The sequence below is a fragment of the Eleutherodactylus coqui genome, chromosome 4 (genome assembly GCF_035609145.1).
Source record: "Eleutherodactylus coqui strain aEleCoq1 chromosome 4, aEleCoq1.hap1, whole genome shotgun sequence".
NCBI lineage: Eukaryota > Metazoa > Chordata > Amphibia > Anura > Eleutherodactylidae > Eleutherodactylus > Eleutherodactylus coqui.
This window is the reverse complement of record NC_089840.1, coordinates 192,676,494-192,695,395: the sequence shown is the minus strand read 5'-3', so window position 1 is coordinate 192,695,395 and position 18,902 is coordinate 192,676,494. Positions and strand designations below refer to the sequence as shown.

The 18,902-nt window shown below is 45.1% G+C and overlaps 1 protein-coding gene across 2 annotated transcripts in view; it reads right to left on the bottom strand.

The window, feature by feature from the left end:
* AIFM2 (apoptosis inducing factor mitochondria associated 2) overlaps nucleotides 1-18,902 on the bottom strand; it is a 49,652-nt gene that overhangs the window by 10,964 nt on the left and 19,786 nt on the right. For both annotated transcript variants that reach the window (XM_066600491.1, XM_066600490.1), the window contains exons 3-6: nucleotides 16,620-16,735; nucleotides 9,575-9,694; nucleotides 4,837-4,929; nucleotides 540-648 (exon numbers count right to left, since the gene is read on the bottom strand). In XM_066600491.1, the coding sequence (XP_066456588.1) occupies nucleotides 540-648; nucleotides 4,837-4,929; nucleotides 9,575-9,694; nucleotides 16,620-16,735 (438 nt within the window). The remainder of the gene's footprint in view (nucleotides 1-539; nucleotides 649-4,836; nucleotides 4,930-9,574; nucleotides 9,695-16,619; nucleotides 16,736-18,902) is intronic.

Here is an 18,902-nt window from a genome sequence, read left to right as displayed (position 1 = left end):
GCGTTTCTGATGAGCGCTGGGAGCGAAACAACCCACTTTTAGAGAGAAGAGGAGAAAGTGAGAGTGAATGTTGACTGCTGGAGAGAGTTTGGCGGGAGTGGAAATTACACAGATAACTTGGACTGTGGATTGTCCACACACCCCGAGAATCCTACCTGTGACACCACTTTGGCTTGTTGTAACTGTACCAAGACTGTTTTCTGGAGTTTATGTTCAAGAGTTTGCAGTAAACGGACAGAAGTTTTTCGGGTGTTTTTCAGAAAGTTACTCTGTGTGTCGACTTTATTTAATCTGGAAGATCTGCTGCAGAGGACGGAACGGTGGCACCTCGAGTGACAGACTCAAGGTAACCCACGGTTACTACTCCTGTGATCCCCCCCAGCAGTAACGTGTTCAGGTCCCAAGATACCCCCAGGGGAGGAGATCCCCTTGACAAGGCCTTTCTCTACCCCGCTGTCTCCTCGGCTGTGGGCGCGCCCCTCAGACACTGGAACTCTAGACAGCTCCAAGAGCCGATACATATCAAATCTTTCACTTACCCAAAACTAGTCTAACTCCTTTTCTCAAAAGTATATCCTTCACAGTCTGCCGCACGCAGGGCTGCAGCTCCGCATCCGCTAATGCAGTTTTTGAATGAATCAATGTGACCTGTGTAGGGAATGTAGAAGTTAGTGACGGCAACACTGAATTAGGGCCCTTTTCCACAAACAATTATATAAATAATAATCTTTATTTGTATAGCGCCAACTAATTCCACAGGGTTTTCAAAGCACGGGGGAACACAAACAAGACACTTACACATGGTATACACTAGAGTGGCCCTTATTTTTCAACTTTCTAAAAGTTTGGCTCCCTCCTCCGTATCTCATTTCAATTTTTTAATTATCTATGCAAAATTTTAGTTTAAATCGGACAACTGCGAGGCGATCCTCATTGACCACGAAGTTTTGAAATTTTTCCCGGAAATTTATTTTTTCAGATAAAATAAATAAAAACAAAAAAAATTATTTATAAATCACTTGTAAGCACTATTGTAGTAGAAATTAATTCGAGTTTTCAATAATTTAATTAGCATTGCTATAGGCCCATTTATACTGGACATATGTCGGGCAAACGATGCCCGACACTCGTCCCCGCATATACTTGCTTCCTTGCTGCTACACAGGAGCTAGTATCGCTGGCTCCCTCACAGAGCAGCCAGCATGGGGCCAGGGCAGCTGGAGGAGATTTCACTCCTGTCTCTCCCTCGCCCCTCTCCACTCGCTCAGCACAGATGCTGTTCAGTACTGAATGGCTGCTGTTTACACTGAACTATCATTCAGGATTTTCAGCTCCTTAAAAATCCTGCACGATGATCGTTCAGTGAGGGCAAGCAGGTTGAAATGTTCAGTGGTGGAGAGGTTGTGGATAGTAGGGAGCTTATTGCATGTGGACCGGGGGTTCCTTAACTTGCATTTGAAGGGGGGAGGGGTGTGTGGGTGGCCAGGGTTGGGGGAGATGTCCCCCACAGCCAGAGATAATGGCATAGCGAGGGTGAGGGTGGCAGTGATGTTTCTTGGCAGTGTGAGGGGGATGGAGGCGTTTGAGAAAGGTGAGGAGTCCGTGGGAGCTGTGCATGGGCTAGAAGAGGAGGGAGGGGGCTAAGGTGGATAGAGTGTATCAAAAAAAAAAAAAAAAAAAAAAAAAAAAAAAGATTCTCCGAATATAAACAATAATCATCCAGTGTAAACACGACCAAGGACTGAGTGCCGAACAAGAATTAATTTGCTTCTTATCATTGTCCTATGCTCCCTCCCCCCCCATCCCCACACTTTTTTGGCATATATGAAGGTTCTTCTAAAAATGCCTTTATTTGTAGTGTAGTGGCCCAGAGCTATAGGCCACTTCAAAATGTTAGTTCCATGTTTGTCATGTGCATTTATGTGGTCAGCAATTCCTGTATGCATGAAGTGTATGTAGTACACCTCTGCAGCACTGAAAGAGTTAATGTCTGCAAATGAGTTATCTATCTGAAAATGTATTGTTTTGTGTTGTGAGTTTGTGGTCACCCGACCATGCTTTATATTAATATTTGCAGAATGTGAGTGAGAGGGGAGTCTGGTCTAAGTCAGTTGGAGAGAAAGTTAGTTCCTGGCCTAGTCTAGCCAGAACCAGTCTGAGAGCCAAGACACTTGGAGTATCTGTCAATGTGTCTTTGAAGCGCTGTTCATAGAATTCCCCTGTGCTGTGGAAGTGAGATTGCAAGAAACAGAAAGGTATCACCCGTTTCCCCTGGATATCTCTGATCCCAGGAGACTCCGGGGTAGCTGCAAGCCCCTGTAAGAGAGAGGACATTCCGTGCCTGCTGTCTTTGCTGCAAGCGTGAGTGTGAACAGGGAGAGAGAGAGAAAAAGGGAAAGTGGAAATACGTGTCCGAGACCCTGAAGATAACTTTGGAATATCCTCCCGTGAGTTCTCTGTATGCCTCCCTGCCCTCTCATCCAGAGCAGCACAAGTTGTACTCCGCTGCAACACTTGTAATGCACTAACTGAACTGTTAGTAAACGAGTTTCACCGACCGTCCCTGGTGTGTCTCTTAAGTAGACTTCTCCATGTGTGGACCCTTTATTAACCATCGGTCGGATTTACCGCAGAGGAAGGAATGGTGGTGTCACCCGTGACACCCCCAAAGAAGAAAAAGGTAAACCTGTGCCCAGTTATCCACTTTAATTGCCTGCCCTGGTCCCTGGCTACCCTCTGGGTGGGAGACGGTAGAGCCACCATGACAAAGCCTACTACTCATCCCTGCTGTCTCCTAGGCTAGGGCTTGCTTCTCGGATGCTGCACTAGGAACTCAAAGGATGATACGTTGCTACAGCTCTGTCTAAACGCGGAACATTATATTTGTCTATATGTGGAACTTCTATTGCCAAATGAGATACAGCAATTCCTTATGTGCGTCCTGTCCCATAAGTGAGTGCTGCCATTCTTTCTCTTGGAATCTTCTCAATTTGAGCGGCTAGGAGGCTCTTTGCTCACACAGCATGCATTTTTTGCATCTTCTTTTTGAAATGCTGGTCCAACTCTTGACTGAATATGGAAAATTAACCCGGCACCACACTTTTATGACAGCTATCTGAAAGAAAATCTTTGATGCCCATAGAAACCAATCACAGCGCAGCCTTCATTTTATCCCTGCAGTAAAATTAAAGCTGTGCTGTGATTGGTTGCTAGGAGCTATAGGCAGATTTTCTTTTAGACAGCATTGATAGGAGTGTAGTGCCGACATACTTTATCATGGCCCTCCCTGTAGATGCTATGGTGATGAGTGAGTGAGGCATAGAGTGTAATTACATAATGCATACACAGAAGGGCAGAGATGTTCTGATACCAAACCACATTTGGCTAAGGCAGTGTTCACTCGGCCGAGAAAAAAAAAATCGAGCGAGATTTGTGTGTTGTGAAATACACTAATAGGAACCCTTATCTTTTGAATGGGGTAACACATGTGAGCGATTTTTTTTCCCCGCATCACACAGCGACATCGGTAACAAACCATGGCATGTCCTATCTTTGGACGTACCCTCTCATTGCATTACCTATTGTTTACAATGGGCCTGGCGGCAGCATTGTACCATTTGCTAGGCGCACATCTTGGGATTCAAAGTTTCCCCATTGAAAACAATAATAGAAATTCCCTGAAGTGATGCGAGGCAGTTTAAAAAGATAAACACCTCACATGCGCAGGTATATTGCACGTTGGCGAGCGCGATATCGGCCTGCGATTTAAAATCCAGTATCGCACTCACACGTGTGAAGCCTTACAGTAGTTTCACATCTGCCCTTGGGATTCTACTTTTCTGCTCCATACAGGAAAGGGGAATCCCCATGGCCAAATGGCTCCGTCTAAGGATGGAACTGAACAGCGTCAGATGACTATAATGAGCGGTTAGGCCAAATATCCTTCAGTCAAGCACCTGGAAATGGTTCCAACAGACACAGGAGTGCAACGATAGCGCCACCTGTCTCTGGATAGTGGACAATAAAACAGTCGGAGCTGGTTGTCGGGTGATCAGACAATCCTCTCTACCGATGGTCTGTTGAGGGCGTCCTGAGCCCGGTCACCTTGTGTGCCCTCACCCATCCACTGGTCCCAACACCTCCTAGCAGTCTGGTCAGAACGGCCTGGTGGGAGGCAATTCATCAATACAACCATCCAGCATCTCACATCCCAATAATGCACCCCCCTCAGATTCTGGTAACGGGGTGACATCTCTTGGATTGCGTCAGAGGCGTGTCTACTTCCCGAAAATGTTTGTAGGCAAAAGTTGCATGTTTTAGGCCTCAAGTCCACAGCACGCACGGATTCAGAGTATCCGCATCGAATCCGCCCGTGTCGGCAGCCATGGGACATTTTCTTACCTCTCCTACGCAGGTCTCCTCCATCCCAACCGGATCCTCTTTCTTCTGCACAGTGGACACGCCGGCTGGCGCGCCCCACTCAAGCGCAGAGCTTTTTTTTTAATCTCCTGGTTTCCCATGGGATCCGCTGCACGCCTGCAGTGTCAGCTGCGGCTGTGCAGTGGATCAGACGACTTCCATTGACTTCAATGGAAAACGTTCACGCATGAATCCGCAGAAAATGGAGCATGCTGCAATTTTTTTGGGGGGACTGGTTGGTCCGCAAATCAAATCAGCATGTTTTAAATCCATTTGCGGGTGCCCATGCACCCCCTATGGGTGCTCCGATTTGCAGATCATCCACTCAGATTCCGAATATCAAATCCGCTCGTGGACATTGGGCCTGAACATCAGTGAATAATATTGAAAAGCAAACTTCAATGTAAAATATCCTACCTCTTTTTCAGGATAGTCTGTTTTCAACTCTGCAGCCATCTCAACTCCAGCTGAGCCCCCACCAACAACCACCACGGCATTAGCTTTTTGGACCTTCAGGCAAAAAAATAAAAATAAAAAAGGGCAATACAATATGAGTTATTATGTTTTGAAAAGCTAATTGTATTGCAAATGTGTAGTCATCATACATTAAGGCTGGCTTCACATGGGCGAGTGTGTTATTGTGCATGTAAATTGTGCACACTTGCAAGAAAACCCACGGTCCCATAGCCTGATTAGTTTCAGATGGTCTATTGCTCTCACAGGGGAGTAGGAAAATACAACATGCTGCATTTTTTTCTTTGCCAAACAGAATTCTGTGAGCAAAATACACTAAATCAATGGGTTCCCTTCACTGCACATTTGTGCGCAAATACAGTCATGTGAATCCTGTCTTAAGTAAGATGATCAGATTTTTCCTGAGTCAAAACGGGACAGAGAGGTGCGGTCAGGGGCGGAGCTTATCACAATGTAAAAAGAACAGAGCCGTTTCAGAAGAAAAAAAAAAAAAAAGACGCCCTGTGGTTGTTTCCTAGCAGGAGAGCTGGATGAGCTATTGATATATACGCTTGTAGCACTGCATAGGCCTACTCTCCAATTCTGGTTATGATTGTAATTCTGCGGCATTTCCACATCCAGAATGAAAAAAAAAAAAAAATCTAAATCCATAACATTGGTGTGGATTTTGACTGGAAAGCAGCCATGTACCCGCAGCTGATGTCATACTATGCGGCGCTCCTTCTCACAACCTCCGAAAGCTTCCTGCTATCAGCGCTCCCCACCTTCCAGTTCCCAGCGGTCTCGTCAGTAGTAATGGAGACACTACAGTGGCCACAGTAGCAATAGTATGAAAAGTTCAGGACAGCATGATTTCACTAAATAAAATACAATAGCAATAGAACAAGGGATTAAACGGAACTTACCCGGTAACCAGTGGAGTTCCCAGAGGGAAACCCCACTAGCACCTCCACATCCCAGCAAGCATGTAAAAATTAATGGATGGAACTTTTCAGTCTTTCCCTCTACCCTGAGGAATCAGGAGAGCTACCTGGTGTTTGTGTCCTCCAAAATAGAGGACACAATGTACAAATTGCAGAAGAGGAACAGGAAAAAGCCACCCAGTGCTCCCGAGGATAGACTGCCAAGAATCTTCCGTGATGTATCAATTTTTCTTTATTGAAGCATTTCAATAAAGAAAAAAAAAAGATACATAACGGAAGATTCTTGGCAGTCTATTCTCGGGAGCACTGGGTGACTTTTCCTGTTCCTCTTCGACAGTAGTAAGTGTCCCCTATATCAGCCTCAGTAGTAATAGTGTCCCCCACAGTGGCAATAGTGTTGCATATATCAGCCTCAGTAGTAATAGTGACCCCATAGTGATCTCAGTAGTAATAATGACCCCTATATATGGGCCCCAGTAGTAATAGTGACTGCCACAATGACCTCAGTAGTAATAGTGTCCCCTATATTGGCCTCTATAGTAATAGTGGCCCCCACAGTGACCTCAGTAGTAATAGTGCCTATTAGCCCTATAGTGGCCTCAGTAACAATAGGGACCTCACAGCAGCCTCAGTAGTAATAGTGACCCCACAGCAACCTCAGTAGAAATAGTAACCCTTATATAGGCCCCAGTAGTAATAGTGACCCCTACAGTGGCCTCAGTAGTAACACTGACCTCTATATGGGTCCCAGTAGTAATAGTGGCCCCAGTAGAAAGCATAACCCTTACAGTTGTGAGGATGTATATATATATATATATATATATATATATATATATATATATTGCCAAATGTTTTTTATGCTTTATACCTGTATGCAAATTCTATCCAATTCCAAATGAGAAAAAACATATGTCGCCTTACATCAGATATTCCAAGGCTTTGCAAGGCTGAGAGAGATGTTCTAGAAATTCAGAGATGATACCGAACCAGACGAAGGCCGCGTGTACTTGGCTGTTTTCCCAGAAGCAAGATATCAAGATGTTCAAATGTACATAACTTTCACTGTCCCAGGCCGGAAATCCGGACTTCCCATATATGGAGAATGCATGCTTGGCCGTTTTCTTAGAATTGAGTGGGTGATTCTTTGCACTGGAGTTAATTGAATATGTGATTTTCTGTACATAAGCCAGAGGCGCCAGTATCAAGATAATGACTGTTATATGATTTTCAGTGTCTCAGGCCGGAAATCCGGACTGCCCATATATGGTTATGAGCCCATCACCCCTTGCTGGGGATGGGACAAAGGGTATAAGATCTCATGTAATCTGTAATAAAGCTCGGCAAAGCGCAGCCATGTCCCGTGTGAGGAATGATACCAGACCTCTGTGTGGTGTTTTCTTCTTATCGCCGGCAGCGGGCAAGTGGGGTGGGCCTGATTGGTGCTGTACTTAGAATTACCCTGATACAGTGACCTCAGTAGTAATAGTGACCCCTGCAATGGCCCCAGTAGTAATAGAGACCCATACAGTGTCCTCAGTAGTAATAGTGACCCTTACAGTGATCACATTAGTAATATTGTCCCTTATATGGGCCCCAGTAGTAATAGTCACCTCACAGTGGCCTCAGTAGTAATAGCGCCCCCCCTGAGACCGATCTACTTACTTCCTCCTTGTTTTTAAAGTGCCACTGCTTCTCTGCTCGGCCCTGTTGTGGACATGAGCGTGCGCGCCTGGACTACTCCTCCCTTCTCCTCCCCTCCAGTGGAACCAAGTAGCAGAAGAGGAACCCGGGTGCACACTTTGCCATCAGTTTATGCACCTGTAGCAGTGCCACAGTGATTACCAGCCGGGGAGCTGCAGTACTCCTGCTAGTAATCACTTTCATGGTGACCGGATGTACTGAAAGCGGGACAGAAGGCTGTCCTGCTTAGGGCTCCTGGGGACAATGGGACATAGGGTCCCAAAGCGGGACGTCTGGTCACCTTATCTTAAGGGTATATTCACATGTTGCAGATTTGTCCCATTCATCTGAATGTGGTTTGTAGAAATCCCTGCACAAAACAGATTCAAGATGTATGTAACTCACAAGTGCATTAGGGCTTTGGTCTCTGCTCCGTTCTTGGAACATAGAATTGGAAATAGACTGATCTGTTTTTCCACCATTGATTACAATACGGTTTTTATAAAATGGAAAGCAAAACAGAAAAACTTTGCTTTCATTATGCTTGACTTCCTTTTTTTAACTGAACAAATTTGTTGCAAATAGTGCAACAAATCTTTCTCATAGTCATTTTATTATCTGTGTTGGTAATGGGCTTGCTGCAAATGAATATACTGTATAGAGAGTATATCAACATTGTTGTGCTATGCAGCCAGTGATCAGATAGCTGTTGGGAAAGTCACCTCTAGCCAGGCATTTCCCTAGTGGTGGTTGCAGCAGGGGAAGTGTAGTAACTCATGACATTCATATGCATATAATTCATGCGCTTGCCAAGTCCCACAGAGCAAAAGCTACCCGCTGTGAGTGGTCTTTCACATTGGCTCATAGTTTTATAGTCAACAGCAATTCTCCCGCTGTTTAATTATTTCTTGTTTTCCCCTTATTGTTGGAGCAGTTGCTATGGAACTGTCCCACAACTTATCTATTACAGCGGGTCAGCTGACCACACTGCTGAGCAATGAATGATTTGGAGAGTTGTTTATGATTGGCTAGCTTCTCATTATATACTCCTGGCTTCTGTAGTGTAGTGCAGGTTATAGCAGAGACTATGTGCATTTTAATCTAGAGTTCCTTGAAGACTTGTTAATCACTGCTTATACACCTTTTTTATGGCAGCCAATAAGGAACTTTCTTCCAATGACTGCACCTTTTTACAGTGCTGCATCAGAAGCCCAACAGGAACAGAAGCTCAGCTGTCAGATATCAGCTGGGCTCCTGCACTAATTGCTGGGATCAAACCTAGCTATTTCAGGGGAAAGTTGAACGGCTCCTATACACATCAGAAAAGTCATCCAGCCTGGCTGTTATTGGCGGGTTTGGACGACTAAAGTCTAATGTGTTTGGAGGCACTTAAAAAACTATGAGAAGATCATATTGGTTTGAATGCTTTATCGTTTTGGATTATAGCTGAGGTCTGAGCTCACACACTATTTATGTTATTATTTTCTGATCTCTTTATGCTTTAAAATTGTTAAAGAGCTTTTCAATCTCTAAAGTATTGATTATCGATCTTCCGGATAGGTCAAACGTTGATTGGCTAGCGTTTGCTGCTCAGGACCACTGCTAATCAGCTGCTCGCTGATTCATGTGCACTTTGCTTGCAGTATCATTCCAGGCCACTACACTGTAATGGAGTTTCTGGCACACTGCAGCTTCGAGCCGCTCTTGAAAAAAGCTGATTGGGTGGGTAGGTCCTCAATGCCTTAGCGCTGGAAGTTTAACACAGATTTTAGTAAAAGGTTTTCATGCAGTTTTTGAACCAAAACTAGATCTAACAGGAAAGTGAAGTTTACGTCCTTCCTTTATATTTCACATTTCTCTTGAAGCCACTTCTGGCTTTGGCCACAAGACACATGAAAAACCTGTGTGAAACCACGCTTAATGAGTCATGTTAAAGATGGGATTTCAGACTGTCTCCTTGATTTCCTGGCCTTCTTGTGGGGTGTTCTAGCACCTGACCACATCATGGATTTGAGCATCTTGCCTTTTTTCCCCTGAAATGACTGCTGCAGCTTGATCACTTTTGTCTCTAAGCTTACCTCCTTTACTAGACCATCATACATTTGTATGGCCAGCTCCTTGGTGACTGCTTGATTGAATTTTCCAGGGAATGGACCATCACTTCCGGTGGCAATGATGAGATGGGAAAAATGGATTTCCTGGATAAAATGAAAATAGTCAGAAAAAAAAAAGTAGCTTCAGTCTTAAAGAAGCTCTAGTCTGTCCATGGTATATGATGTTCTACACATTAGATGTGATATAGGTTACAATAATAATCACATGCTTACAACAGCATTGCCTTTTTTCCTATAGCCAAGTCAATCCCATCAAGGAATACTAACACAACCACTATACAATATGTGCCCAAGTAGTATTGCCACACACTCTCCTGCAATTTTGCAAATGAAAAAGCTATACAGTGTCCACATAATGCCCAAATATAAAGATTAAATACAACAGGGAGGAAATTGTTGAGGAAGTAAGGGTGGCTGGGACCTTAGGAGGTAGTGATCATGCTATCCTTGAATTTTGGATAAAAGGGAAGGAATACCTCAGAAAACTCAGACCTCAAGGTTGGATTTCAGAAAGGCAGATTTTAAAGGGGTTGTCTCGTGGCGAAAGCGAATTTTTTTTTTTTTTTTTTTAAATGGACCCTAGCATTATGCCCTGTGAAAAAGAAAGCATTTGTTTGCTTTTTAAAAAGCACATTGCGCTTACCTGCATCAGCGTTCTGCAGCTTCTTCATTTCTTCTTTTAAAGATGGCGCCGCTGGTCTTCTCCCACGGTGCACCGCGGGTCTTCCCATGGTGTACCGTGGAGTTTCTTCTTCTGTCTTCCGCGTTCCACTGCCGATTCCAGCCTCCTGATTGGCTGGAATCGGCACACGTGACAGGGCGGAGCTACGATGACGACGCGGTGAGCAGCTCTCCGGCACGAGCGGCCCCATTCACCAGGCAGAAGACCGCACAGCGCAAGCGCGTCTAAAAATGCCAGAAGACAGCGAAATTAGACGGAGCCATGGAGACGGGGACGCTAGCAACGGAGCAGGTAAGTGAATAACTTCTGTATGGCTCATATTTAATGCACGATGTATATTACAAAGTGCATTAATATGGCCATACAGAAGTGTATAACCCCACTTGCTGCTGCGAGAAAACCCCTTTAATGAACTCAGAAAGAGGATAGGAGGAATCCAAAGGCTGGATGTTCTTAAGGACAAAAATATCCAAGAAGGTTGAGAAATATTGCGAAATGAGATTCTCAAAGCACAATCGTTAACAATCCTTAAAGAAGGAATAATGGGAAGCATTTAAAGAGACCAGGATGGGCGAACACAGAACTTGCACACATGTTGAAAACGAAGAAAAATATTGTTTATCAAATGGAAAGTAGAGGGAATATCTAAAGAAGAATATAATGCAGTCTGCAGAAACTGTAGGACAAGTGTCAGAAAAGCTAAGGCTGATAATGAATTGAAGCTTGCCACAGAGGCCAAAAGCAAAAAAAGGATTTTAGGGGTTTGTCAAAAGCAAAAGAAAAGTCAAAGATGCTATTGGATGGTTATAAGATGAAGTTAGTGAATTGGTTGAGAATGATGTTGAGAAGGCCGAACATTTAAATTCCTATTTTGTATCAGAGTTCTCTCAGAAAGTAGATAAAACATCAACTGATCTTCCCTGTGCTATTGGGGGAATAAAAGAATGCAGGCCATCTATAAGTAGAGAGATGGTGAGGGAACACAGCTAACTTAAATGAATTCAAATCTTAAGGTCCAGATGAATTACATCCTAGGATACTAAAGGAAGCAGCAGAGGTAATTGCTGAGCCACTCGCCATAATCTTTGAAAATTCATGTAGAAGAGGATAAGTCCCAGGAGATTGGAAAAGGGCAAATGTTTTCCCCATCTTCAAAAAAAGGGAAGAAGGTGGATCCAGGAATCTACAGGCCTGTAAGCCTGATTTCCATACCAGGAAAGATCTTTGAACAAATTACTAAACAGCATGTATGCAAGTACTTGGATAAGTATGGAGTAATTAACCAGAGCCAGCATGGGTTTGTAACAAACAAGTCATGCCAGACAAATCTAATTTCCTTCTATGACAGAATCACCAACTGGATTGATGAGGAAAATGTAGTGGATATAGTATATCTTGACTTTAGTAAAGCATTTGACAATGTATCTCATACCATAGTTCTTGAAAAGATAACCAAATACGGGATTGACAAGGCAACTGTTAGGTGGATTCACAACTGACTGATCATACTCAAAGAGTGGTTAAGACAGGTGTAAGGCAAATAGTGTAGAGGCCCAGTACATTATCCTGGTCCCCTCCATAAACGTCATACATGTTTGTCCTATGTGGATGCACTGTGCAAGCCTGTCTTGTTATTTCCAGTGTGTGTGTTGCACAGCTGTGGGGCTTGAGAGGTTAACTTTAATAAAATCATAGTCTGCCTGTAAATGTATCAGTCTGTCATGTCATTTGGTGTGGGTGAAGGTATAAATTGGAGTGTTTGAGAGCGGGAAAGGGTTCTAAGTCCATCTTCTGGAGGAGAGTGAGTTCTAACACAGAGCCACATGGAAGCACCTTCAGTTTCCTTGTGGTAAAGATGGAAGAGGAGGAGAGATATCCTGTAGCGACTGAATTCTGGATGTGAATGGAGTGAGCCCCAAATGAGAGAGCAAGCATTTGTGAGTAATCACTTTCCCTGACAAGGCCAGTGCAGTGGTACTATCCACTTCTATAAATTTTCCTACATGGCCGTCCAGATCCAGGATCAGCGCGTAGAAGTACACTCGTTAATTGTCACACCCACACATCTCCAGAGCGAGGTGCAAATACTAAAAGTCAATAATTGCTACCAGAGTGTCTGTGGAGTGACCCTACCCCCTTTCCTCCTCTGGAGTGTTCCCTTTCCAGAAGCGGTTCCTGACAGATAATGTAGACTGCAGGACCAGTTTCAGCCTGCGTTTCCTCCCTACCTCTGATCTCTTGTCTTGCCTGCACTGGATAGACTGTACCTAGATTGGCTTGTGAGGATTACTTTTGTAAACTGGCAGTAAACAGAGTTTTTGCTGGGCGCTAACCGTTCCTAGGGACCTGAGGTCATAAAAGACTGTCTGTGATTATTCTCCGTCGTGCATCATAGCGAGGTGTAGGACCCATGACAACTACTATCCCCATCCTCCTGTTTATTGGCATTCCCTATTCTAGGGGTGTCTTTGGTGGCCTGCAGTTACACTTGACTGCGTGTTGTCACTCAGGGAAAGAAGTCTGGTAAGTGCCGCCATTACAAGCCAACACTTAACCCTTCCAGCTCCCCACGTATGTCAGGTTATCCCTCTTGGACGCTGCAGTAGCACTCAGGAATCTTCTTACTAGAAAATCACATCTTTAGATGTATCTTTATTAAAGGGGTTGTCCCGCGCCGAAACGTTTTTTTTTTTTTGCATAGGCCCCCCGTTCAGCGCAGGACAAACCCAAGGGATGTGTTGAAATTTAAAAAAAAATTTTTACTTACCCGAATCCCCTCTCTGCAACTTCTTCCTTCTTTTCCTCCAAGATGGCCGCCGGGATCTTCACCCACGATGCACCGCGGATCTTCTCCCATGGTGCACCGTGGGCTCTGTGCGGTCCATTGCTGATTCCAGCCTCCTGATTGGCTGGAATCGGCACACATGACGGGGCGGAGCTACGCGATGACGCGTAGAAGGGGGCGGAGCCAGAATGCCGCTCGTGCCCGGACCGACCAGAAGGGAGAAGACCCTTCTGCGCAAGCGCAGTGATTAGACGCTGAAATTAGACTGCACCATGGAGACGGGGACGCCAGCGCAGGGAAGGTGAGTATATAACTTCTGTATGGCACATATTTCATGCACGATGTACATTACAAAGTGCATTAATATGGCCATACAGAAGTGTTTAACTTTACTTGTCATCGCGGGACAACCCCTTTAAGTCCACTAAAACATTTCAACCAGCTTGTGTGGTCTTTGTCAAGCTCAATTACACATTACATAGACAAGCAACAAATACTAACACATACCCAATCGTACTCAAAGAGTGGTCATAAATTGCTGCACATCCAAGTGGAAGAATGTATCTAGTGGAGTACCACGAGGCCCAAGGCCTAGGCCCAATGTTGTTCAACATTTTTTATAAATTATCTGGAGGAGGGAATTGATGGGAAACTGATCAAATTTGCTGACGACACAAAGCTAGGAGGGATATCTAAGGGTGCATTCACACGAACGTATATCGGCTCAGTTTTCACGCCGAGCCGATATACGTTGTCCTCATGTGCAGGGGGGGGAGGGGAGGCTGGAAGAGCGCAGGAGCAGGAACTGAGCTCCCGCCCCCTCTGCCTCCTCCCCACCCCCTCTCCGCCCCTCTGCACTATTTGCAATGAGAGGAGGTGAGACGGGGGCGGGGCTAAGTGCCGTGAATTAGCCCTGCCCCCGTCCCGCCTCTCCCCTTTGCAAATAGTGCAGAGGGGCGGAGAGGAGGCAGAGAGGGGGCGGGAGCTCAGTTCCTGCTCCTGGGCTCTTCCAGCCTCCCACCCCTGCACACGAGGACGACGTATATCGGCTCGGCGTGAAAACCGAGCCGATATACGTTCGTGTAAATGCACCCTCACACTGGGGAGGAGAGAGAGAATTCAAAAAGATCAGGACACCCTTGAATAGTGGGAGGCGACTAACAGGATGGTATTTAACAAGGAGAAATGCAAAGTCCTACATCTGGGCAAGAAAAATGAAAAAAGCACATACAGAATGGCAGGAATGGGGCTAAGCAGCAGCACATGTGAAAGAGACTTAGGTATACTAATAGATCACAGACTGATTGTGAGACAACAATGTGACGCAGCAGCCAAAAGCAAACACAATTCTGGGATGTATTAAGAGAAGCATAGAGTCTAAATCACGTGACATCATTATCCCCCTCTACTCTTACTTAGTCAGATCTCATCTGGAATACTGGGTCCGGTTCTGGGCACCCCACTTTAAAAAAAAGACATAGACAAACTGGAGCAAGTTCAAAGAAGAGTTACCAAGATGGTGAGCGGTCTGCAGATCATGTCCTATAAGGAACGGTTAAAGGATCTGGGAAGGTTTTGCTTGCAAAAAAGAAGGCTGAGAGGAGACTTAAAGGGGTTGTCCCGCGGCAGCAAGTGGGTCTATACACTTCTGTATGGCCATATTAATGCACTTTGTAATGTACATTGTGCATTAATTATGAGCCATACAGAAGTTATAAAAAGTTTTATACTTACCTGCTCCGTTGCTGGCGTCCTCGTTCCCATGGTGCCGACTAATTTTCGCCCTCCGATGGCCAAATTAGCCGCGCTTGCGCAGTCCGGGTCTTCTGCTCTCTTCAATGGAGCCGCTCGTGCAGAATGCCGGCTCCGTGTAGCTCCGCCCCATCACGTGCCGATTCCAGCCAATCAGGAGGCTGGAATCGGCAATGGACCGCACAGAAAAGCTGCGGTCCACGGAGGGAGCAGACCCCGGCGGCCATCTTCAGCAGGTAAGTATGAAGACGCCGGACCGCCGGGATTCAGGTAAGCGCTGAGCGGTTTGTTTTTTTAACCCCTGCATCGGGGTTGTCTCGCGCTGAACGGGGGGGGGGGGGGTTAAAAAAAAAAAAACCCGTTTCGGCGCGGGACAACCCCTTTAATAGCTGTCTACAAATATCTGAAGGTCTGTCAGTGCAGAGGGATCATCTCTATTCTCATTTACACAAGGAAAGACTAGAAGCAGTAGGATGAAACTGAAAGGGAGGAGACACAGATTAGATATTACAAAAAAAACCCAAACTTTCTGACAGTGAGGGTAATGAGTGAGTGGAACAGGTTACCACGGGAGGTGATGAGTTCTCCTTCAACGGACGTGTTCAAAGAATGGCTGGACAAATATCAGTCTGGGATGATTTAGTAAATCCTTCACTGAGCAGGGGGTTGGACCAGATATCCCTGGAGGTCCCTTCCAACTCTACCATTCTAGGATTCTATAAACATTGCTAGCCACACTGCTCATCCTGCAAGACAAAGGGATTCTCCAGGAGTTTAACATTAATGACCTATTCTGAGGAAAGCCCATCCATGTTTGATCAGTAGAGTTCTGAACTCCAGGAGCCCAGCCAATCAGAACAACGAAGGGGGGGGGGGGGGGGTCACAAAACACATAAGTGGGAAGTTGTAGGAGGTCAGACCATCACCAAACAAACAAGTTGAAGTCTCAGAGTACTTCGTTAACTCACATATTTAGATTGAAGCTGTTCAACTGTAACCTCTACATACACGAATCTCTAACAGGGTAAACCAGTACAGGAAAAAAAAGGTAGTTCCGTCTCAACTTAGTACTTTCTTCCTAAGGTGATGCTGGTAGTATAAGCATCCTTGACTTGTAGTAAAATCTGGCTGTAAGGACTACTTACAAGATGGCTTCAAACTTTCATATACTAACCGTAAAAAGCAGGATCCACTATGCCTAGGAGGGTCATAATGTAGCATCAAACAGCTAAACATAAGTCGTGATGTGCAGCAATGACCTATGGCCACAATCATTTAAAACAATCTCCATGGTAACAGACTACAAACAACCCTGTGTAGTCAGGCAGGGATTCATACTTTTAGGGCATTGTCTTGCTAGCCTATTGCACGTAGGACAAAATTTTGTGCAAGAGTATTCTTCCATCTCATCGGAGATCAAAATGGTGAGACGCAACTGCATGCTGGACAGTCAAGTGGAACCTTTTGATACCCAGCGTGTGTTATATATGGGTCCTATACCAATTAACAGGGCCAATGCATGATGCTTGCTCGGTGTCAGGGGGATGCCTTGACAACCCGTTTGACCAAAATATATTTGCTTCTCTTCACACTCCATGTTAAACCTGTTGAGAGTTCGCCTGCACAACCTCTAACACGCTACAGGGGTGAGATACCAGGAAACATGGCTGCCGGCGCGGACTACACACAGACTGTTTACAACGTAATACTAGGAGCTGGAGACAAAAAAAAGACATATCTGTTATACGTTGCCAGCAAGGTACAAAACTTGACTAGAGCCGAGTATTCACCTCATTGCTTTCTAGCACAACAGTCTGCGTCCGCAGGTCTATTCTCACCACTCGTCCTTGTTTAAAGCTGCCTTGGTAGGAATCTTTGTAGGAGATGAACGTTTTTCTTGCAAAGCCTGTAACACAAAGTACAAAATGTACAGATGAGGCACTATATCAAGGTTTTGTGTATGACATCAGGCACACAACCTCAACACTGATGAGAGAATAAGCATAAAGCTACGGCGTAGCACGCATTTTATAAATATGCCGAAAAGTCCGGTCACAATTGTCCAATTCTATTCCAGTTGGCGGGTATGTCCGACTACAAGCATTGTGGGCTTGTAAATGTATTCATGTGAGGGCGGCTTCAGATGACTGTATGCGTAATTTTACACGCATGAGTGCAACATATTTGCACAGGAATCTATGCATAGTACTGTACTTTTTGTGCACGCAGAAGTCAGAGTTTGTGGGCAACACCCCCTCCATGATTTAAAAAGCTATTTAGCCTAATGAGGTCCAGATGTGTTCTGTTTCCATGGAATTGCGCAATGTCTGGCAAAATTTGCCCACATCCCATAGACTTCTATGGAGCCAGTGGTGTGCAAATGCACACAACAATAGAGCAGTTCCTATTTTTGCTTTTCCACATGTGCAAATTGCAGAAAAGAGGGCACACTCCTTTGAAATGAATGGGTTCTATTCTCTGCATATGGTGTGCAGAAAAATGTGCGCAAATACTGTTGTCTGTAGAAGCCCTTAACTTGTATTTTCTGTACGTCCTATTTTAGAATATTTACAAAAGCATTTCAGTCAGAACGAAAATTAATCTTAATTTTTAGTTGCACAAAACTTACTTATTAGGTACATTTTCACAGCAAATTTCACACATGCTCAAGCGGAAGTGCATTTGCACACGTTTTTACATAATGGACTTTACGTATTTGCTCGCCTTTGGCATAATTTACTGTACTTTTTCGTGACATAGAACACCTACCGATGATCTCAGTCATTGAAATGACCAATTAGTTTAGAAGTTTAAGATGTGTTCTTCCCTGCCCAAATGCGCAGGAAACTAGAACATGTTGCATAATTTTTTTGCGCAACTGGAACTGGATAGTCAAATTTGTGCTTGTTAACAAACTCATTGAAAACAATGGGTTCTATTTTCTGCATATTAGGCACCCAAAGGCCTCATGGCCACGGGGAAAATCAGGTCCGCTACGGATTCTTTATGCAGAATCTTGCAGCGGGTCCCTCCTTTCCCGCGGACATGAGGCCTAAAAAGAAGATTTACTCACCTGTCCGGATGCTGCGGATCTTCCCTCCGTCGCGGCCGGATCTCCTTTCTTCGGCCCGGCGGATGTGCTCGGCACGCCGGCAGCGTGCCGCGCGCATGCGCCGTGCACCCCCCCCCCCCCCAACTCCTGCTCTCTCGCGCCTGAGAGCAGGAATTCAGCTGCGAGTGAGCTGCGAATTCGGATGGCTTCCATAGGTTTCAATAGAAGCCTGCGGGAGACCCGCACTGAAATGGAGCATGCTGCGGGTGTTTTCCCGCACTCGCAATCTGCGCCTCAGGGGAAAATGACATCCGCAGGTATTTAAATACTTGCGGGTGTCCAATGCATCCCTATGGGGCACAGATCACACGTGGGGGGGCACTCGCTGCGGATCTGTCCCTGTGGACATGAGGCCAAATGCGTTCGTGTGAATCCGGCCTAAAGACCAAGAACCATTAGTTTTTTGACACTCCAGAATGTGGACCCTCCTGAAGGGTCTTTTCTGGCATTTTTTAAAGGTGTTTCCTAATTTCTGTCATTTTGTACATGAGGTTTTTCCAGACATTTTTGAGGTCTTGAGAAACCTGAAAACAAATGGCACAACAAGAGCGTGCTGCCAGTGAGAGAAGCCACAACCACCAGCGCTGTGCATGGAGGCTCTCCAATAGGTCACTGTAGACTTTCAACATGGCCTCAACAATATAACAAAAAATAAAAGTGACATCCAAGGCTGCGTTCTCACGGAGCGGAATTGCCGCGTGGACTTTCCACATGGAAATTTAGCATGCATTTTTCAACCTGAAACTAAGCTGTAAAGTAGATGAAATTTGCAAAAATCTTGGTCACACACTGCGGACAAGCCATGCAGAAAATGACATGTTGTCGCCGTTCCCACTGCGAACTCTTCTCTTTATGGGGAGAGATTTCCATAGCAGAATACAGGCTGAAAGCTGCTAAAAACCAGCGCCAAATGGTGCAGGTTTAAAGCAGCTTTTCCTCTGTGGAGATTTTACGGAATTTC